We start from the raw sequence: 23,453 nt of genomic DNA, 5'->3' as shown, positions 1-23,453 counted from the left end.
TACCCAATTTTGCAGCTTGTATACCCCTCAATACCAAGACTGAGCTTACGACATGCTATTCCTTGGAACCCTATGGTTGGTAACAGGAAAACAACAACAACAAACTCACTTCATACCAATAAATATTTGTTTGACTGCAACTCAGATTAAAAAATCGATGATATGAAATTTTCTCATGGTAATGAGAAGTAATTATTAGTTTAGGGTAGGTAATGAGAACAAATTGGATAACATAAGATTACGAGAATCTATCAAACAGTATATATTTAATATGCTGACAATGAGGATGTCAACATCATCACCCTCATCCTTACACTAATAGTTATCATTTATACATTTTTAAATGTCCCATAGCATAGAAAACAAGTTAAGTTTTCCAAATAATTCAAATGACAAGTACACAGGGTAATAATACATGTTTGTGTTTCTTTTGCTTCTATTAAGTAATTTGAGATAAAAATAGAACAAGTCATTACAAGCTGCTGACAGTTTTGTGGATTTTAAAGTCTTTTGATTTACTGTCCTTTCTTGTTTCTGCTTCTACCGCTTCAAATAAGATTTCTTTTAACTCAAAAAATATTCTGCAGATATGAAAATCAAATTGCAAAGTGGTTCTCAAGAATTAAAATAAATAAATAAACAAAATATTAATTGGGCAGGATAGCTTTTAAGAAAAATACTTGCAGCTGAAAAAGCAAGAATGCTGACCTCAATCACTCTGATCTAATTAAAGAAAATAGGTTAGAAAAGCAAGTTTACCACAAACCTGCTAATATCCTTGTCTTTTAAAAGACTTGTTTTGCTTATTCTCTAATAAAATGCATGTTTAAAATGTTTACAGCCACAGTTTCAATAGAAATAAATACTTCTACTCCTGCTTGAAATGTGTCTTTTATTTAGAAGCAATCACCCAGTACAGAATATGTATATTTTAAAGGATAAGCCTACTATGTTAGCAGACTTTCAATACTAAAAAAAAAAAAAATCTGTGTAAAAGCACAGACAAATCATCACATACACATATCTCTGCATAATTATAGAGGAATACAGGAACTCTGACTTGAAGCCTAGCAACAGTATCCAAGTATTAGTTAGTCTGCTAATCAACTACCAAAAACTCACACAGCACCTCAATGTGTTTCATTTTTCAAAAGCAAAAAAACAAACAAAAATAAAACAAAAAAGTCTATTGCTTCTAGCTTCAGAGCTGCTGAAGGACAAGATGTACAATATAAAACAAACCTTGTTCACTTGAAGAAGAACAACCCATGCCACTTAATCCATCTGAAAATTCATCTCATCACAGAAAACCAAGGCAAAAGAGATTTAAAAATAGGTTATCCAAGTCAAAGGATTAGCAGCTTGCAGCATCCTTAATGTCTGCATATCTGTATCTAATGAAAGCTTCAATATTCTCGTATGTATAATTGTTTTTTGTACCTCCGTCCTATAGAAGCCATAGTAAATTCTGTATAGCAAATGCTTCCTAAATCTGCTGTGCTCATTTACTCACAGACAGCTGCAGGCTGGATGAAAACAACCAGGGATTAACTTTTCTATTCATCACATCTTTTAATCCATTACTTTCTCTTAGTTTGCAATAAATAAATGCATAAAGTTATATAAATGAATAATATGTTGTCACTAGTTTAAAAATGAAGTTTAAAAAGGGATATTATATATTTTTAAACAATATTTAACTGTTGTGATATACGTTAGGAACATATGTAACGTCCTCCTCAAAGCAGGAATGAAGATGGAACAATACAGTGACAAATCTGCAAGATACTCTGGGTTCCAAGGACTTTCAAAAATAAGTAATAATTAAAATAAGCTGCTCTGACGTTGTTGTTATCTTCTAAAAAACTAATTTGGAAGCGTGATGAATTCAAATAATCTGAGGAGCTGCACCGAGTGTTTCATACTCTGAGTATCTTACGATAATAGCTTTTCTTGCTTTACGAAAAATATTGTTTTGTTTCAAATAGGATTAGTTTAAAAAGGATAATAGTAATTTTCTTTCACCTTTTGAACACCTGTCAAGAAAACAAAAGGGATTCTTAGATGTTTAAAACCTTTTTTTTAAAAAAAAAAAAAAAACTAAATACAATGAAACATACATCTTATTTTAATTCCTTACTGATATCCTTTTTGTATCTTACACCTTATTTGGCCTTTCAAAATGGCATCATCCCTGTTAGAAATATGACTAATGTGAACTTTCCCTGCTAGTGACAGCAAGGTTTCCTTTATTGTGCTAAGCCACAGAAGCCACTTGTAAGGCTTTTATTCTTAATTTTGTTTCAGAAAAATAATGGCAGCACCAAGACCAAAAGCAGCACTATCCCCTGAACAGTTCTCATGCCACAGGTTTAAAAATAGTTGTTCAGATACATACTGTATTAGAAAGACAGAAAGATTAATTAGCAGTAGATGTGGGGAAAGCATCAAGGTAAGAAGGAAACAATTTCTGATGTAAAAAAAGCAAAAGGGTGTGTTAGACAACCCACTCGATTTTGAACGATCAGAGGAAAAGGTCAAATTTTTAATAGCCTGGAATAGCTACCAGGTTTTATGCTGCTATCATGGACCAGGAGGAGCGGGTTCTGCACAACTCCAGCTATCCGGGAGAGACCTGGGCTTGCAAGCCAGAGCAGAAGACAAGTGCTCCAAGAGCAGCATAGCCCGAACGTGGATGCACCCAAAGTCAGAGTCATGAAAATACAAAGGAGACTTAGATTCATGGTCTCCCTCATCATGCACTTCATCGTAAGCTTCCTCTGTCAAGTTTTCCAGGAAGACAGAGGGTTTCCCAAAGTGCAAAAATGAGAGAGGTGGGATGACGCAGCACCTGCTTCGCAGGTGTCTCAGGACACAGCTACTTGACCAGATCTCTAAGGATAGCTTAAGCCTGAAAGACATTATTTGTCTTGAAACTCACTCATCTCCACTAGCAGAGTGGTCTCTGCAGCCCAGTGTTAGGTAGCTGAGGAGCTTTCCTGGCAAATTGCTATATTTTTCCCAGTGACTAGATGGGGACTCCTTGGATTGCTCCTACAGCTTCCTTTCGGATCCCATCCTGACTGCATTTTGCTTCTGTTAAAGGGAAACAGGCAAAATTTGGCTCCCTGGCTGAACAGACATACTCTCATGGCCCTAAGCAGAGGCTCTAATGGGGCAAGATCTGAGTGAGATAAGCAGACATTGCACACCTCATGGGAACATTCCCCTTTTCTTCACTCAGACATCAGTGTTCCAGCAAATGAAACACAGGCAATCATTTGGGCCTGTTTTGGCTCCAGAATAAATATTTTTACATTCCCTTCAATCTGCAGTATAGACATCTTATGATTATTGCCAAGAATCTTTCTTTATATATGCCTAATTTTCAGTATTTCAGCAAATTTGCCTAATATAATAGCCTCAGGAATAATAATTAGCAGCTTATTTGATAATGTTTTATCTCTCAACATAAGAAAAGATCCTGTCCCTGTGAAAATTCTGTGCTGAGCAGCAAGATAGAGCTTTCTGGAGTGCTGTGTGAAAGTACGTTTTCACAGGAGATCTGGCTAAGCCACGGTAAGCAATGCTGTAATTAAAAAGAATAGAGAGCAATCAGGGGGTTGGATCCATAGAGTTTTGTATTTTTAGAGGAACAAAGATTTAGTAGCTCTGCTGCAAATTAGCATTTTCGCCTGCTAGAGGACACCTTGGTCATTTTCCACTTCAGATGCCTCTCCTACATCTTTAACAACAGGGCTATTCTTAGCAATGATGATAAAAAAAAAGACTTACAAAAGCACAGAACTTGGTCTCTTACCAGTGTTAGACTTTGTGTACAGCTTAAAATGTTATCCTGCTCTAAAAGCCTACAAAATATAACTGGCAGGCAAAAGTGGAACGGATAACAGGTGATGTAACCAGCACTTAAGTGTGCGTGTATATTTTTGCGGGCTCTTGGGGACGACTGCACTGGCACTTACTGGTTTTGTCGCTGGCACATTACAGGCTAATTCCATTACTGCCCGGGCAGCAACACCCTCGTTCTGCAAAAGGTCGAGCTGCAATTACAACCGCTGAGCTCGGTGGTTCATTCATGGCAACGCATGGCACAGGCCCGTGACTCATAAGCATTACGTGACGGCTGCTAGATCCTCATAATTGCAGTTTTGGCAACATTACTTGAAACAGCTTTGTGACTGCTGACAAACTGGAAGACACCCACATAATACCTTCTGCATTGAAAGTACAAGAGACTTCCTACTGCAAGAGTTTGGGACAACAACATCATCTAAGAATAATGTTAATTAGCACATGTCAAAGCAGATGGACTCTGATAGTGTAGATCCTCGCTATGTAAGATTAGAGATCTTAAGCAAATATTAATTTCCATATTTCACATACTTGTGCTTGAGAAAAGCAAAAGCTAGCTTCTGTTACCAGATAAAAAACTGTCCTTGAAATTATTAAGTTAGGTACAGCCCCCCACTGCCATCACCAATTAATATTTTCCCATTCTTGAGATGACACACAGGAAAGGATAGGTAGATTCATTCTCAAAATAAGTGAGTAGAAGCACTTACGTGCATATTAGGCTTGCATTTTAAAAGTATCTGTAGCCAAAGACATTGAATCGAGATCATTACATGTTAGAAGATCAGGTCTGAAACCTTTCAAGAACAATGCGGATTTCTTTCCAGCACATAGGTAACAGCTGGAGTATACTGCCAAAAGCACACATATTTGACATTTGATTTCCAACTCATCTAACATGGCTAGTGAAACACATGCATTTAATGAAAGCTCAGAAATACACTAAATCTAAATTCTAGATGGATAAACCTGAACCCATTCTCCCTGTAAAAAGACTTTTCCCCCTGTATTCTGTTAGAATTCAAAGAGAATGTGTGCGTAGCCTTCTCTTACTCTGTAAAATCAAACACCTCATAAAAAATACAAACAGCTTTTTCTTATCATAAGAATAGGAGTGAAAAATGTCTCTAGCACCACCCTCTCCTGTCAGCAAGTGCTATTGTGAATAACTGTGAAAACCATGGCCAAGCTCACTATAAACCATTGGACAGTTTGTCATCTACCAAGGGAAGGGTGTTTCCCCCTCACTTAAATTGCATATATTCCAAAGACCTCCCCAAAGTGTCTACCATTGTCAATTATCAAATAGGTCTATAATAATTACAAAATATAAAATAATTACAATTACCACATGAGTATAATTTTATAATAACAAGGTTTGGTTTAATAAATCAATTCCTAATCAAAGTCTTCTGTCTAGTCCAACAGGAAATAGTGTGTAACATTTTCTGAGGGATGAAAGATGAAATATTCCCCAAGAGACTTCCTAACCTGATCCATCCTTCTTATCTTCATGGGGGTACTACTCTAGCTCTTTACTATTCCTTCCCACGATATTGCCTCAGGGCTCTGAGAAGGTGCATTACTGAAATGATGTATGTTGGAACACATCCAAAACTACACGAATATAGCACATAAGCCGAGGAGCACGATAAGCAAAAGCCAAGTTGTTAAACTTTAAATGCTAACATTGTTCTGCATGTTCATCACCACACTAGCTGTCAGGATTTCTACTCAGAATACTGTTTTTCATTTATTTAATGAAAGGCATTCCAGAAATAAGCATTTTGATGTCTTTAGGTAGTAAATGTTAAGGGACAAAAGCCTTTCTCAATTTAATTAGCTGTGAAGACACTACATCAGGTAACGCTTACTCTTTAAAGTCAACCTACCAATTTAATTAGTTATGTTTAATCTAACACCACAGCATAACAAATCTATCTTGCAAAAATGCCAGCACCAATATTTCCATTTTTTCAGTGGAAAAATGAAGGCATCAGGAAAACTTAGAGAATCTTTCCAGAGATGTTATTTTCTCATCATTTTTCCCAGAAATCACTAAATCATGCAGAAACTTTGAACGATAGCGATAGCCAGAAATATTATGTAAGTTCTGCATAAAGCCTCAGACACAAGGCTCGTTTCTTGCTGGGACTGACTCTCATCCATTTACTTTTCAACCACATTCCAGTTTCTCTCACACCTTGATGTGACTTGGAAACAACACTGGGGGAAGGGAAAATAGTGCAGACCCAGTCAGCCAGAAAAAAAAAAGAGACATGCAGAAAAACATGGCACTGTGCATTGTTCTGCGTGCAATACTTGGTCTTGCTACGTGCAAGTCAAAATATCTAGCCTGGCAGATAAAAGGCGAACACTTGAATCTACTCAATCATTTTCTTTCATTTCAACATCTTCATCCTTGGATGTAGGCGAATACAAGCAGTAATGAGACTCTAGCCATATTACAATACCTGGTTCACTTTAGTTACTCTTTTACACCAAAATTGTTTATAGACACAGAAGGAAAATGTATTGCATAGTACCACATTAAGAAAAAATCTTCAACACTCACTAGGAACTTTTATGCAAACTTGTGAACTTTTATGTGAAACCTTCATGCAATGTCCTCAGTTTTGTCCACCATACTTGACAGAAATTCACACCACCTTGCAGAGCTTTTACTTACAAGCCTGCAGAGCATATATAAGTAAGAAGGGAAGGGGAAAGGAGACATTAACCCTAAACAATTTTCCATTAGAAAATTGTTCTACATGAGCTGGGATAGTTTTCCTCAGAAATTAAGCATAATCAAGTCACAGATGTGCACTACTAACTTAAATCAGTGTATAGAACTATACAGACCCACCTATTTCAGAAAGAGTGATTCTTTACTTCAACTTGAGGATAAACCTGCAGAGCTTCAGTTGTCTTAAATTAATTTGCTTTAAATAATTTGTTTAGTAATCACTTTGTCAATTTGTGGGTTTCTTGTGGTTTTTTTTTTGTGGTTTATTTGTTTGATTTTTGTTTTTGTTTCTTTTTATTTTCCCCATGACGGAATACTCCATGTCAAAAGATCTTTATAAAAGCCTTAAAGCTTTTTTCTCAAAGACACTTTAATGTCTGTCACAGAAAACTGCTCTCAACTTCATCTCAGCCCCTCACACAAGCCTCGGGGAGAGGATATTGTTTTAAGGATATGGATAGACCATTTCTGCCATACGTTAACTCCATTCCATATAAGCAACTTCCTTTATGGTCTTCTTCTGACCAATTATTCTCACCTGAGAGCTGCTTTGGGCTGATGCCACAGCACAAGACAGCCCTCAAGAAGAGCCAGTTTAGCTCTTCTGGCGTGTGTGCATGATCTGTTACAAACTGGCATATTCACATAATGTCATAAAACATCTGCAACTCTGTTGCATTACTTACCAAATTCTCTTTTTCAAAGTATCTTTGCAAACAATTCATCTTTTTACTTTATCTTCCTTTATAAATAAGAATTACTTTAAAACAATAGTGGGACATCAGTCCCATTGTCATATCTTATGTAAGTTCAGATTTAACTTTTCTTTGTAAAGTCATTGTTTAAACATGCATTCTAATTTTTTTTCAGTACTTGTAAATATTTTGCTTACCAATATCAGCTTCCCTGTGATTCTTGATATATTCAGCAAGCTCAAAATTTCCTGCTATTATAGCCACCTGAAAGATTGCAAAATAGTTACAATTAAAATATTGCCACCATTTATCAATCAGGAAAATATGTATGCTACCTCACTGACAAGTACATTCAAATCTACTTCCATTAAGTAAAATAAAGAAGCAGGCTGTTTATTCTAAAGTATTTTCATAAATATAATTTTTAAAGTGTGTATATATACATATATATATATATTATTTGTTTCCTAATTGTTGAACACAGACATGTAACTCTCTCTCCTGAATTCTAACCTCAATGCACTTGAAATTCTCCATTAGCTCTGCAGAATGTCTCTTGATGTCTCCACTCTTTTGCTTCTAATATAGACATGAATCATCACCACTTCCCTTTTCTAGATACATTTTGCAAGTTTATATTTCTGATAGCAATTCTTCCTGTGGCTTTTCCACAGAGCACTGTGGCTTTCCTAATGTTGGGAAAAGTGAGGGGCTGGACTCACCTTCAACACAGGAAATTCTGCATAGATGGGATGCAAGCAAAATAGATAACTGAGAACTCCCACCTTGATATGGGGCCACTGTCAACTGTGAGAAATTAATATATCAAACATAACTCACAAAGCCTTTCTGAAAGCAGCCCTGAAAGTCTTCCCAGAAGCCCCAGATTTAAACAGGTGGTTTCAACCACAGTGAAGTAATCTCCATTTTATCTTTTTGGTCCTGTAGTAGTTGGTTTAGAGAGAGATATAGGCTGATTTTGTTTAGGCTGTAAAGTCTGCTGGCCAGTAAAACATAAGCCTTCAAACTCATTATTGTGTTTTAAGCATAATGTACTATCACAGTGACCTTACCAGAATACCTAGTAAAGCTTAAAACAAATAACTGAACATAGCATTTATCATCTTTATGACCCTGAATACAAGTTTTCCCCAAATTTTTGTTTCCACTGTTTTGAGGCTTTTTAAAAGGAAATTATTTCTAATTCCATTACAAAATTCCATCCAACATAAACTACTCAGTAATCATTTGCTTCTTATTTCAAATGCATATAGAACACAAAGAAATTTTGTTCCATGTTTTTACAGCACCTAGGAGTTATACTCAACACCTATATACTTGTTTTTCAAAATGATCCTCAGTAGACAGCCAGGGGCATGAGATGTGCAATATAAACACTTTCTGTCCTTAAAATAATTCAGCCAAGTTTAGTAGCACCATACTTACTGGTGATATTCATGTAACGCAGCTTCTCATTACAATATTAGCAGTAAGGAAATCCTTTGCTTTGGGCAATTCTCACTTATGTAATGTCAAGGGTTTTAGTAGCAAAAGGCAATGAGTCAGTAATACTGATTCCAATACAACCCCCCTTCTGCTGTTAGATGTAGCCCCCTCAAAAAAAAAAAATAAAAAGAGAAAAAAGAAAAAAGAACAAAAGAAAAGAACGTGCCTTCTCCTTCTCAGGTATATCGCAACACTTCTGGATGCGACATGAAATTTACACTGCAAAAATCAGGCAGAGTGATACAGGCACTGTCACCTCATCACTAACAAAGGTGATAATCCATTTGACAAGTACAACTTTAATCATTAGTCAGAAAACCTCTACTCCAAAATACTCCAAGAATTCACAAAATTGCAGAATCACCGAATGGAAGGGACCTCTAGAGATCACCTAGTCCAACCCACCCTGCTCCAGCAGGGACACTAGAGCATGTGGCACAGCGTGGCATCCAGTCACAGGGTGGCTTCCAGAGAAGGAAAACTCCTTGGAAAAAACGCTCCTCCTGAGCACAGACAAGAATTTAGCCCCTGGCTTTCAGGGTGCAACTGGAAAGTGTTCAGAGGTTCATAACTGTGACGTCTGTGCACACATCAGGGGTTTTCTTTACCATAAAAAGCAAGCAAAACTACCTTTTTTCAGCATTACCCTAATTAGCATGAATAATTCAGAGAACTCGCAAGCGATAAGCAACTTGCTAGAGAGCAGCCATGTTACCCGAATGAAATATTTGATACAAAGAAGCTAATTTTAAAGCTGAAGTATAAACATGCTGTTCAACTGAAAAAAGCGTTTTATTACCTGGAGGAAAAAAAATTCAAAAGATACTATCAGACAGTGAAAAGACAGCATGACAGAAAATTGCTTTTGTATTTACTTCTGAATCAAGTACTAGATTCAACACATTAAAGCTATCGCTTTTTCAATTTTATTTAATTCAACTGGAGGAAAACATTATGTAAAACTTTAACAGCAAACACTAAGAAAAAGTATGTCAAGATGCAAGGAAAGCAGGAAAAGGTAAAAACAAAGTATTAATCTTGCTTGGCACAACAACAATGTATTTCACTTGAGTTTGATGGGTGAGGAGTGTGGGAGAAAGTGCCATCAGAGACAAATCTGAAAGACTCAGAGACACAAAATTATATTATGCTTTAGAGTTGTAAAATGCTTGGCACAGTAACAATACCTGTTTTCCATCAAAATTCATCTTGACACAAAGTTACGGTGTGTTCTCAAAAGATGAGAGGCTTTAGTAGGTAGCCTATGGCCAGAGCCATGGTTCATAGATCTGCCAGTGTGCAGGTGTGTGGGACAAGTGAGGGGTCCTAACAAAGTCAGAGCAAGGGCCTTGCGTCAGTTCAAATTTAATGCAGTGTGGTATAAAACCTCAGTTAAAATGAAAACTTGATCCTTCATCAAAAACTAGCCACAATTTTATAACTTCAGTTAATTTACTTGTACCTACAGAAAAAAATCTGACCTAGCATGCTTACAGGAAACAACAGAGTTCAATTATGCAGTTCATAATTTACATGTCTGTAAATTAACATATTTTGCTTTTGAGGATGTTCTACAGCTTAAAAAAAAAAAAGTACTAGACTCCTATACTTCTATTTGTGAAGTTATAGTGGGAAAGAAGTTGTTTGGGGCTATTTTTTTGGATACCAGACATCATTTCTCCACAGTGAAAAAGTAGCAAAACCAGCAAAACCCGATCATTATAGGCAATCTCTGAATAGTAATAGTAAGCATAGTGAATGATCTCTGAGCTCCAAGCTGGCTTATCCCACTAAGGGTGATTATATGGACACCTAGTTATTTTCAAATGACATTTGATGACTCACCCGACTAACCTGTTTGTACCTGTAAGGTAAAGATTAACTTCATATTTTTATCCTGTATGTTTTTAAGACAGCAGTAAAAAGTGGTCATTTGCTTTTTTCCCCACTAACCGTTACAGACCCACTTGCCTTAATTTTTCAAAATTAAAGAAAAAAATTCCCCTTACAACAGGGAAATGAGCAGAAAGCAAAGCTAAGTAAAAGATTTAACTTTGCAAGAGGCAATCCATACTAGCCAGAAAAAAAGTGATAAATGAGAATGATAAATCCACGCAGCTGGAATGAGGTTCCATGGTACCGTCAGCATCCTAACAAAATGCTTTTGGGGCCAGGGAAAGGGGCCAGGTTGCAATACCACAGCTGGCACTGTGCACCACGCACCCTGCATGCGGCCATGGTCACTGCTAGGGCAGTAGGGGCAGATATGGGCACACTGCCACAGAATGTGCTCAGAGCTGCTGTGGATTTTTGCTAGGCCTTGGGATTCTTTGGGGATATTTGCCCTGCTTTGCTTGGAGTAAGGCACCCCATCGTCTCACGCCCCGTCTCACAGGCAGGTGTTTCCTCCACGTGCAACTAGTCACAAGGGTTTGTGCCTCACCGTGCCAGGCAATCCCAGGCAGACTGCCACGAATTTAGCAAGGAAGGGAATGGCTTTAGTTGACACGAGGTTAGCAGCTATGGATGGCAGCTGTGTGATGGCTCAGTGAAGGCGAAACATGAATGAAGGAAGCAGTGATAACACACAGACTGGGGAAGAGAGGATAGAGGGTCCTGGCATAGGGCACCACACCAGGATTGAATGACTCCAAATGGAGATGCAACTTCAGAAGGGATTTTTTTTTTCCAGCATATTATTATTCTAGTATTCTGATATTCACAGTGAGAAAAGTTCCCTCTGGATATAGGAAACTTTTAAGATGTCTTTCAGAAGTCAAATCAGAAATTATGCCTTTGAAGTATCTGATTAGTTCTGCTTTCCCAAATTTTGCTTTCCAAAGAAACTCCATTTAAATAACGGCAAGTAAGACTACTTTGTGTGCACAGCAACACCTGACAGATGTCCGGTGAGAGGCTGCTGTGTGACAAGGGATTCATAAATGTTTGCAGATTTAACTATCAGTATTATCTCACAATCCAGCCTCACAAATACAGCCGTTAACATATCGCTTATATTCAAGCATTTAGATTTTTTTGAATCGTGATTAATACAGTGCTTTGCTCTGGAATTGGAAATGATATGTACTTTACCTGTCACTAGCTTCCCGCAGTTGATTTGTGCTGCTCATGAAATGCATCACAGGTAAAGATTACATTAAATTCGAGTCAGACTTTTGTAGTCTGTTAGCAAATACGATTTCAGGACTCCACCTGTTCTCCCTGAAAGGCCAGCATCGGGACTAAATCACATTATTGCTCTTTGGAACAAACTGCTCCACAGAGCAAGAAACACCCCAAAGAGGCAGATATTGAGGTCATTCCCTGCTAAATCCAGCCCAGGAGCTCTGACGAAATTTCTGCACGGAGGTGAGGAAAGCATTGCTCAGCTCATTTATGTTTCACTCGTGGTCGAGTCAGCTGCACGTGCACATGCTTCAATCTGAGACCAGGTAAGATTAAAGCTTTAAAATGCACAGTCTAAATGAGAACGGAGGCTGGTCAAGCTGCAGCTGCAGCTCGCAATAAACAGGGGAGGAGAAAACCACCAGTGCTAATGGAGCAGGCTAAAATTTCCACCTACTTTTTCATCCCTTCTCCTCTCCCTGCAATAACTTCACTTTCCTTATGAAAGGAAACCACACTCATCTTTCCTTCAGTGCCAGGGTGTCACCCCTCCGTTGTTTCTGCTCTCTAGCTGTGCTCGCTAAATTTAAGGGCTTTCCAGAGAACTTGAAATAGTCGAGACTTCAGGTATTGAGAGTTTCATTATCTACACATTAAAAGAGATAGTCCTGCCCCAGGACAAAAACACAACCTTCACCTCAACTTTGCCTCATCTAGGCCAAACAGCTGAAAAGCAAAAGGAACATCCATAGTGATCTGTGGTATATCTATCTTTTTTGTTTCTCTCCCCTCTTTACACAGAGCTAGAAGCAAGAAATGCTGCAGCCCTGCAACCTGAGACCGTAAGACACTCAAGAAACTACTTTTCAGTCAAATCCTGCACTTACACTTACTAGGCCCCTACAGAATATATTATGCTTAACAATGACAAAACACCATTCAGGCTGCCACAACGACGGTGCAATAGCTAGAGACTCATGAAAAAATAATTATTGCAGGTGATTTTAGAAGTAACCTTTGGGGTCACTTTCTTAACAAACAGACCATCTGGAAAACTTCTCCACATTTCATAACTAAGACACCCATTTTCTTAATATTAAAAGATCAGAAATGTTATTGTCTTTAATAGGCATAAATTAATTTATTCAAAATGTATTAACAATTCACCTAATAGATGAAATACCAAGAATGTAACAATCCACCAGTAAGGTCACCTATAAATCCCATCCCATTATAATTGTGTTTGAGCACACTAACTTTTAAAATATATAAAGGTATATAAAATATACCTTTATACAGATATAAAATGACGCTTAATGTGTGGCAATGACAAGGCAATGCAGTTCAATTTCAACATATTTCTATCATGCCCTCCCATAATAAAAGCTCTCCCTAATCAAATTTCAAATTGATTTCAAGTCCTCCCAAACATTTGACTTATGTGATGAGCTGTCATTTTTGCTTCTAAGACACCACTTTTCTTTTCCAGGGGAAAAAAAAAAAAAAAAAAAAAAAGGAAGGGAAAGCACTCCAGAGTCTAAAACCACTTCAGAGTTAGTGTCCCATCCGGTACACAATTCTGTAGTAACCTACACGGACATTAGAAGGTGCAGCATAAAATACAAAACAGAAGAATGTGGATTGGGCTCTGAAGATATAATTCTGCGTGCACATGGCTGGAAGTTAACTGTAGCATTCCTGAAAATGGTTCACTTAAAGAGCCAGCGTAGTCCTAGAACAGAGTTGCTATTATTCTGTACCAAACAGGCACCTTGGGGTAGGACGTTGAATAACAGTGACACAAAAACCACAGCGCAGTCTCTGCACACTCAGGAAAAAAAATCTAAAAAAAAATCTTAAATTTATATCCTTTATTGCACTCACATAAGAACAGCATGTAGATTTTAAAACGCTCTTCAGTGCTACAGATGGAGTTAGGTTTCAAAGAGCGAGAAGCAATCTGCATTCCTGATTTCTTTTCAATTGAGATGGGAGAAAAAGTGCTTATCAGCTATGTCTCATCTCTTATGCATCTTCATAAGCTTTCCTAATGCATGCTTATTTATTCAATAAATACCGAAACAGATCCAGAACTCAATTTCCTTTGGAAATAAATTCTTTTGTAATATTTTAAGTAAAATGTGACAATTTGAGAAGCATTCTTCTGAGCTCAATACACAACACAAACTTTAGCTGTTTTCAATTAAAGTGGACACCATGAATTTAATACAGCAAGATGACTTTTTTCTGAAACAGTTGGAAAATCCCAAGCAGTTGCAGTAGCTAGCTAATCTAAAATATTAATGTTCAATGATCATGAATTCTTTACTTTCTAAAATGAAAGAAAACAGCACCATCCCACATTTCATAGTTGCACCGATTACAGTTTATACTTGACTTTGAAGCTGTAATGTTGTAAAAGAAAACAGTAGGATGTTTTTTAGCTCATTTCATTACTGTAAACCAAATGGTAAAACCAACAGGGTAAAACACAAATGCTTTATCAATATCGCTATTAACATCATAGTTCACTCTTTTATCTAACAGCGCTCCTGAATTAATATGATATGTATGAAATTAGAAACAACCAACCTCAAAAAGATGCATACGTTTACACTATGAACACACATATGTTTACATTTACATCTCAGAATTTTTAACATAAAGTGAACGGTTGCTAAGTGAAGATATACATCTGATTACAAATCAGAGGCAAGTTATTATTCAGCTTATAGTTTTGTAATATATTGTATACATGGCAAGGTGATAGTGTATTTCTTGAAAAGAGACACAGATTTAACACAATATTTAGGAAGAATTAATATCTAGTTTTATAATATTCTTTACAAATTTTAGTAAAACTCAAAGTAAGCTTTACACAGAACAAAGCCAAGCACCAAATTTGCAATTTTTTTCTTTTATACAGTAGTCAGTAGATATTTATATTAATAACTTAAGTATATTTATATTAAGGTATTATATAAATCTCTAATCTCTAACAAGAAAAAGTGCTAGCAATTTTTATAAAATAGCTCAGTAATAGTATTACTAAAGAATATGGCTAAAAATTGTTCTCAGCATTTTCATGTATACCTATTACCGGGACAGAAAATAATTCTTAACCATTCTAATTATATAATGTAAACCAAGCCTAATAACATGCATTTTGAAAGGAACTGGCTTTGTACTATTGTCCAGTAGATGGCAAAATATCAGCAGTCACCTTTTTTTTCTTTTTAATTTTCTTATTTTAAACCCCAAAATATATAATTTTTTCTTTTTTCCTTCTACTCGCTGCTCTCTAGTTCATTGGATAGCAGGATTACCCTTTACCTTTTGGATGTTTTCTGTATGTTATCTGCTTGAAAGACAAGTTCATCTTCATCAGTTCTTGATACAACAAAGCACAATAATGTTACTTTCCCTTAAATAGTCCTTTGAAGACAGTTTCCTTACCACCGATTTTTTTTTCTCCAAGAGCATGCTGCTGCTACTGCTCCCAAATTTACCAGCACATGTTCACATACTGTGTACAAAAATCTCTTAGCAACAATATCTTAGTGTCTAACATTTTCTTTCTTCCAACTATGATTCATGGAGCCATCTGTAGTCAGCTATTGACATGCAGTATCTTAAAATAGACACCTTACATTTGCTCAACAACTAGTTTTAGCATCTGAAAATATAAATTGTGGGAAAGGGCCAATATTTCTTTGAGGCTTTTCATCGTTCTCTTGATCATTTTAGCACTGTTTAAACAAAAGCTTGCCACAATCACTTTGCCTTATTATTAAGGTCAAAGCATTCTACACTGCAGTGGTATGAAGGATCTGTTGAGATAGATGCCATCTATAATGTCAGATCTGTAAGGATTATACATTTCCCTAGGGCTCTGTGGCGAGGGCTGCACCCTGGTAGCCCATGCATTTTTAATAGTAATCTAGAGTTAGATTTTTAAATTTCAAATATTTCCACATGCAGCGCTGTAATACAGCCCTCTACACATTGCAGCCTTGGGCCTCAACGCACAAGGAAAGCTCCGTATATGGGGTGGAAGAGCAAAGTGGGCTTCGCAGCCCTGGCTACTGTAGGGCTTGCAAAGGTGTCCCTAATTCTTTTCAAGGAGTGGGCCAAAAAAACATAAATTTTATAAAACTCCCAGGTAGAATTGTGCCTCTTAAAAACTCTCATGATGTCTTTGTGCAGAAAAGGAACATCTTGATTTCAGCCACAGCGAGTTACATGAATTATCTATTAATAGCTGAAGATTTTGTAGAACATAACAGTTATTTGTTGCAATGTAGGGTGGAAAATTATATAACCGCTTGAAGACAACTATGGTGCAAAAATTAGATAATGCTATTAGAATTAAATGAAGTAAAAGAGATCATATTGAAAGACGAAAATCAAGAAGCTAGTATGGCTTTAAACAACCTGAAGTGAAGTCTGAGAAACACACTTTCACTCCATTGGAGTCAAATAGGAATTCATCAGCCTCAAAGCAACTAGGATTTTACCTTAAATGCTTATCTATAACATCTCAAAAAAAAGCCACATTTAAATATACTATATATTTTTAGCTGGATGTCTAATAGAGTGTTATTTACCTCATTTTGTTTGCTAAAATGTTTGCTTGATTGTCTTACTTGCAACAGATATTACAGCCCCTTTTGGGTCTTCTGCAATGCACTCAGGAGCCGTAAAATTTTGCTAGTTGATGAGCATAGTGAACGAGTCAGTATTAAGGGAAGGCTATTGTACTCACCAACCTCATTTTAGTCTCTTTATGCTCTGCAGTGCTGTCCTAGCAGTACTCTGCTGGACACCTTAAAATGCCTTTTAGCAGATATGCTCATTTTCCAGCATTTTTGATACGATTAAAATGTAGAAACTTTATTTTATTTTACACTGTCCTTTCACAAAAGCATACAACTATGTTCTTAAAACTTCTCTTACTCATCAATAAGCCATGAGTGACCTTCAGATTAAACTAAGCCTGCATGGGTACCAAGATAAAAGCTGTAAGTCCTTTCCTCACGACATGCAAGAAAATCACTTCTACATCATATCACTCTCCCAGCTTTGAAATGCAGACTTAACTCCCGTGACAAAAGGACCCCATGTTATGCAAGAACCAGCTTTCCAGAAACTCTTGAAATGAATAAATGGACAAGTTGATTAAAGTTACCCATGAAACATGTTGGGAAGCTAAAAAAGGAGCAAGCAGACAAATTCTACCCTGGCACAACTGCTTCACATAATTATTTTATTTCCCTCTGTTTTTAAAGGCTTTTTAGGGTATTCTGCTTTATACTGAGTGTGCAAATGGATATAGATGTTGTATTAAGCATTCTCCTCAGTCACTTCAAGTATTAGGAATTCTAAAGTCTATTTCCACCCTGAAAAAAAAAAAATCCACTTCTCAACTAGTTTAAAATACCACATAGCAAGTCATTCTCAAGCGAGATGCTTTTTTCTACAGTTGTGTTTTAATAATTAACATGAGAAAGAAAAAGCAAACAGTGTGATACAGACACATTTTGAATTACAGATTCATTCCATGGGAAAATCCAGCTCAGACTGGAAAGAACTATCAGGAGCTAGTTATTACATAATCCTTATTACTGCTACACGGGTGAGCAGGAATTTCAAGAGACTATTTACTGAAAGCAGATAAAGCCAGGTTGCAGCATCAGATGAATCAGATAAGACAAAGCCAGTAATAAAATTGACTTAATTTTCTCTTCTTTTCCCCACAATAATATGCAAAATCAGAAAGCCATGAAATGCAATCTTCTTCAGCAGAATTCTTTTAGAAAAAGAATGATAAAGTATTAGTGCTATATTTTGCTTTCCCTGAAACTGTGGTGAACACTAGGCTACACTGGAAATTGAGCTAAAGCATGCTGTAGGGTACAAAACTAGAGCATCTCAGTCCAGTCCCACCTGACAAAAAAGCCCAAAGCCACTACAGTTTCATAGGCAGCTTCTTCCCAAATACTTACAGAAAAATGTCTTTCTACTCAGAGAAGGCAATAGCTACTGCCCACTATTTCACAGTAAAAGCTGTTTATGGGATCCAGCAAATGCCTAATAATACAGTGCTGTTGAACTGCTACTCCCAATAGCTTTAAAAGCTTTCAAAAGCCCTTAGCATGAAAAGCATCTGGTTAATAAAATACTATGATTATTTTATCAAATATATTTGGTGGATTTATTCTAAATTCTAGAGGTTAGCCATAATAAAACTCATGGACTGAGCAGTCTAGTAAAAGTCAATAGCAATAAAACAGGATGCATAGCTTATGCATATATTTTTTATTTTTATGAGAAACAGGAACTCATTCGATGACTACCAAAAAATTAACACCAAGTAGCCTCTACAGTCACACAAAATCAAGTAACAGTGTACCACGTCAGGTATCAACCATATCTATAAGGATTATTTGCAAGCCTCAAGTGCTCAGGAGTCCCAACCAAGGCTTGTGCTTGGCACCGCACAGACACGAAATAGAAAGATTATCACTGCTCGGAAATGAAAGTGTAAGTTGTGACAAGCCAGTTGGATACAAGCAGACAGAGGGATGCAGGAGAACTGGAGGACAGAGTTCATCATCCAGGTCATCACAAGAGAAATGGCCCCAGCATAGAGGTTCTCTACTGTGGCGGACAAATTTCAGTATCTCTGGAATTTCTATTAGCATCAACTAATCAAACCAGTGTTTTTTTTTTTTTTTTTTTTTTTTTTTTAAAAAAGACCTGTATGCACATTATTCCACAAATGGAATAATGCATTTCATGGTTTATAAACAGAGAAATCAAATAAGTATTAACATCTGTAAATAACACCATGTTGCAACAGTAAGTTCATTTTAAATGTATCGGATTACTGCAAGAATGCTTATCTACAATTTGTGAAATCTATTTTGCATACGGTTTCACCTTCTTTGTGATACTTACCTACTCGCAAGCATAGGAATCAAGAAACTATACAAGAAACACCATCTCTTCAGCAGTTAAATTTGCAACAGAATCCAATACATTGTCCTATGGGAACACTGAGAAAAAAAAAAATAGCAGGTATCTGTGACCAGCCATTTATCCTGTGCCTATCGCTACCATTTCAATTCTCGCAAGATCCTAGCAACAATTTATTACAAATAAGTGGTATTTTATATTAATGTTGTTTGTACAGCTCCTGTCTTATACATTAACGGGGGAGGGTTAATAGCATGGAGACACAGTATTTATTCACTCCAAATCTGTTATAAACCAATAAAACCATAAAAACTTCATTTGACAGACACAACTGTGAAAGAAAATATTTCCAATTTCATTTTAATTCAGTTCAGTTTACACTACGCTGTTCCTTATAACTACCAGAAGAGAGGCGTGCAGTTATCACAGCTGACCTTTTCACAAGGATAAGTACACTACGTGTGACTGTTCAGTTACAGCAAGGCTATTTCGGAACTCACCCATGTCACTTTCTCTTCTAGGATACACAATAAGTAAAGTAATAGGAGCAATATTCAATCTTGCCATCAAATACTGTGATTAGGCTTACGCCAATCTGCGCTGCATCGTGCAGTTTCACCCCAATACCTAATCTCTCATGTCTGACTCGCGCACTAGACTTGCTTGCTCCAAGGCAAGAACTGGTAGTGACCCTTACAATTTAGTTTGCTTAATTTGTTCCCATTTATAACCTAGTTTCAGTTGCTTCTAAGCATTTTGAAGTTTATCCGTTTGGAGGAAAAACAAACGGATTCGCCCCCAGCTAGTTCCGAGACAGCGTTTGCCAGGGAAATGCTGCTGTACGGGAGGACACCTGGGGCATTTCTGCTGGGCTCTCCCATCCTAGCTGAGGAGAACCAGCCAAAGGAGGAATCGAAAAAGCTCTCTGATCTTATACACAGAATATAAAATAAAAGATGCTGTCACAGGCATATCTCCATGAGCGCAAGCCCCAGTGCAAAGGACGGGTTCACGCACAAGAGTTTGGAGGGCCACATGCCCAAGGGAGTTTGGTAGATGCCATAGCAGTATCTATGGCCTCAGTAGGGCCAGGGTGCCGGGGAGGATCCTCATGAAGCCTCTTTCCCAAGTAAGAATATCTGTTAATCTACACAGATATTCCAGGTGCCTGATTAGAAAATGCTATTGATTATTTGCATCTGAATATATCAGCATAAGACTATTTTTTAAAAATAGCATCTATTTAATAGTGGTGTGTGCGTGTGTGTGTGTGTGCGTGTGTATATATACACACATATACTCACATGTATTTTTATTTTGAAAGGAAAAAAATACACAATATATTTTGGTGTGGCCACTTACAAAAAGGTAAGAACACTAAAAGCAACTCCTGTTGATGTCCATATGTCTGAGCTTTAAGAAGACATTCTCCATACATTTTTATTATAATTATTGTTAGTACTTTTCTTATTACATGATTAAATCTTTTCATACTGATATTTCTGTCAGAGCACAAAAGAAGAGTAAGTATAAATTAGATTTTAACTCTTCCAGGACAGATTGTCTTTTACCTTTTATTTGTATGCTGCAAAACACTTAGCTTATAACATTTGGAGTAACCTAACATTAAAAACAATAATAGAAGAAACAAAATGATTATATGTTCCACAGATTGACTCAAATTAGGAAAAAAAAAGATGGAAAAAGCTGCAAGTCTGACTAAAGGCAGCATGCATCATGAGAAAAGAATATTTTTTGCCAAGAATGCACATGATATTCAATTATATGTTCTTTACACAGGTGCTTTAGAAAAGGAGCTGGGATGAAAATAAATACTTGGCAGAAAAACAAGTCCTTTGTGTAAGGCTAATAAGCTCCATTAATACAACAACAGTTCTCTCTCACATCAAGAGAGAACATTTGTATCGGTAAAGATGCCTTCTCACGCCAGTCTTGCGCTCTTCCTCCTCCAAGCCCCTTTCTGCCCACTGCATCCTGCCTCCAGATCCCCTCCTTACACCCGCAGCCTCGTTTGGGAGGCCCTGCCTTGGAGCCAGCCTGCAAACCGCGCCACTAACATGTGGGTCACCGACCGCACGCAGGGCACGTGGAGGAAACACCACTAAACAAAACAACACAACGCAACACAACAGAGAAGACAGGAGGAGAGGTGAGCGAAGAGCATGAGCAAAACAGCACATGTTTCCTCTCCGCCGTACTCCAAGCGGCTGAATCATTTTGTTTTTTTCCAAACAATGCAGCCTGAGACACCAGGCATGGAAAATTTCATTGCAAATTATTCAAATCTGGCAAAAAAAACATGAGCAAGTGTGAACAAATGTGCTGCCAACACAGTGAAAGGAACAGCCTCACCTGCAATGGAAGAGGATCATTACTGCTCCGACTGGCATATAAGCGTATAAACTATACACTATATAAGCACATTAGGGACCCATGGTGATCAGGGTCAGCAGCAGTACAAAGTAAGCACATTCTATAGATAAAACTTTCTCAGGTGCAGCTCTGCCTTTAAACACTGTCACTAAATGTAACCTCAGAATAGTTCTTCTATATACTTGAATACTTATGTTTTAAGCACACTGATTATTATCTCTACTAGCTTTAAGCCTCAAGGTGCTCACAGCTCATATGGGAACGTATGAATTATTCATATAGAGCTTCTGTTCATTTAAAAAAGAAAAACATGACAAATAAGGTGTATTCTTCATCTGAATTTGCACAAAAGAATTCCGATAACTTACAAACACCACAAAATTCTAAGATTCCTGAATTACTGGATTAATATTTGCCAGACAGAGAAGAAATTAGTTCAAATTAATGCAGTAAAACACAAGGCATGGTGAAAACTAAATAGTAAAGGTTGTTGGTAGGACATCATGGATTTTCTGAAAGGGCTTCTTAGGGTATTTTTTGTTCCTTTCTTTGCTGACACTACGAATTCAAGAAACAAGCTCCATCCATTTTTTTTAGTAATAAAACAGAAACTGTAACAGAAAAAAAAATCTAAAACACACTGGGAACTTAAAAGCTAAGTTGGAGTTGGAACTCCAACTACAAAGCTACAGTTTATGAGAGCTGTAATTTCGCTACCGTATGGTGGCAGCAAACATGCATTTCAGCAAGCTCTGCAAGAGCACCAGACTAGTCCTTCTGGCAGGCGCAGCAAGAGCACGTGCAAGGAGTTCAGTGACATGACTGAAAGCACTGACCTGCTCTGGTTACAGCCACTTCAGAAAAACAGCAGAGCACAATTTCTATTACAAACAGCACCTTATTAGCTAGCACCTCCAGCTCTGCAAGGCTGGTGTTTCTTTCCATCTATTAGCACAGAATAGTCAGCAAGCAAAATACTTTGATTACCTAGCCACTTTGGGATGGAGTGATTCATAAATAATATTGGCAGTAGAGTATAATGAGTTGGTACAGGCTTTATCTTAACTGGTAGCCAGCTTACTACACTGCCCTAACCTACTAGGAACATAAATGGGAAAGACAAAATGTGATGATCCACCCCATGCCCATACAAGCATTAACACACACTAGAAAAGAGAAGCATATGAGGAGATGTTTGCTGAACCATATGCTGTTATTGCAGAGTATTTTCCATCAGCAAATTCTGTTATGGTCTCCAGTCCCAGGCAGACTTTAGGCTAGATAGAGCATCACCTATATCCGTACTGACTACTGTCTTAATGGAGCCCAGTAATTGGTCAGGATGAAATACAGCCCTTCAAAGGTAGCCATGCAAAAGCCTATACCCTCAATCAAGAAACCCATAGGTAGTGAGTATTATTCTTTAAGCTATACTTGGCACAAAGTAATTGCTTTCATTTTGGTAAAATAGCACTGCATTCATTGGACAATAAACCTGGATACAAAATGAAAGTTTGTTCCCCGTTTTCATTAAAATTTTAGCAGACCTTGAAACCCACACATTTTTTTTCCATGTTTGGATACACTTAATTTTACAGAAGAGCCTAGATTCTACATCATGAGATTTGTAGCAGCAATTTTAAAAGAACGATTCATTTAGGTTTCTGAAAAAAAGAACATAATGGGCATTACTCAAAGGAATCGATGGCGCAGCTACAGCAGTCCTCATTATGTACATATGAGATGCTTCGATGTTCCTTGCTGCTGATTACATGAGTAAACACTTTCAGTTTGAAAAATCCTATTAACTCAAAGGGATTTTGCATAATTTTGTAACAGCTCCATTTGTGGTGTCTGACCAACTAGGTCAGCAAAATAAAGACAAATGGCAAAGAATTAATTCTAATGCTGCTTTCTGCAGTGCTGCCATTACAGTTTTCTCTACCCACTGCATTTGTAAAAACTAGAACTTTTCCTACATTCCCTACACCTAAAAGACACCACACAGTAAAAAGATTGAAAGGTTTGGGGTTTTTTTTCCATTTTGTTATAAGTATGTCAATCTAGAAAGCAAAGACAACCTAACTTGTCAATATTGGGAGAAGGGGAGCCAGAACTCCAAACATTAGCAG

General features: G+C 37.2%; 1 protein-coding gene across 2 annotated transcripts in view; it reads right to left on the bottom strand.

Annotated features, from left to right (window-relative positions):
* Positions 1–23,453, bottom strand: part of SHANK2 (SH3 and multiple ankyrin repeat domains 2) — a 272,573-nt gene that overhangs the window by 216,858 nt on the left and 32,262 nt on the right. For both annotated transcript variants that reach the window (XM_088525740.1, XM_088525741.1), the window contains one exon: positions 7,515–7,581. In XM_088525740.1, coding sequence (XP_088381866.1) covers positions 7,515–7,581 — 67 coding nt within the window. The remainder of the gene's footprint in view (positions 1–7,514; positions 7,582–23,453) is intronic.

The sequence above is a fragment of the Tinamus guttatus genome, unplaced genomic scaffold (genome assembly GCF_059628265.1).
Source record: "Tinamus guttatus ecotype Peru unplaced genomic scaffold, ASM5962826v1 Tinamus_guttatus_pri_ptg000240l, whole genome shotgun sequence".
Taxonomy (NCBI): Eukaryota; Metazoa; Chordata; class Aves; order Tinamiformes; family Tinamidae; genus Tinamus; species Tinamus guttatus.
Note: the sequence above shows the minus strand (reverse complement) of the source record. Positions and strands in the feature narration are given on the sequence as shown.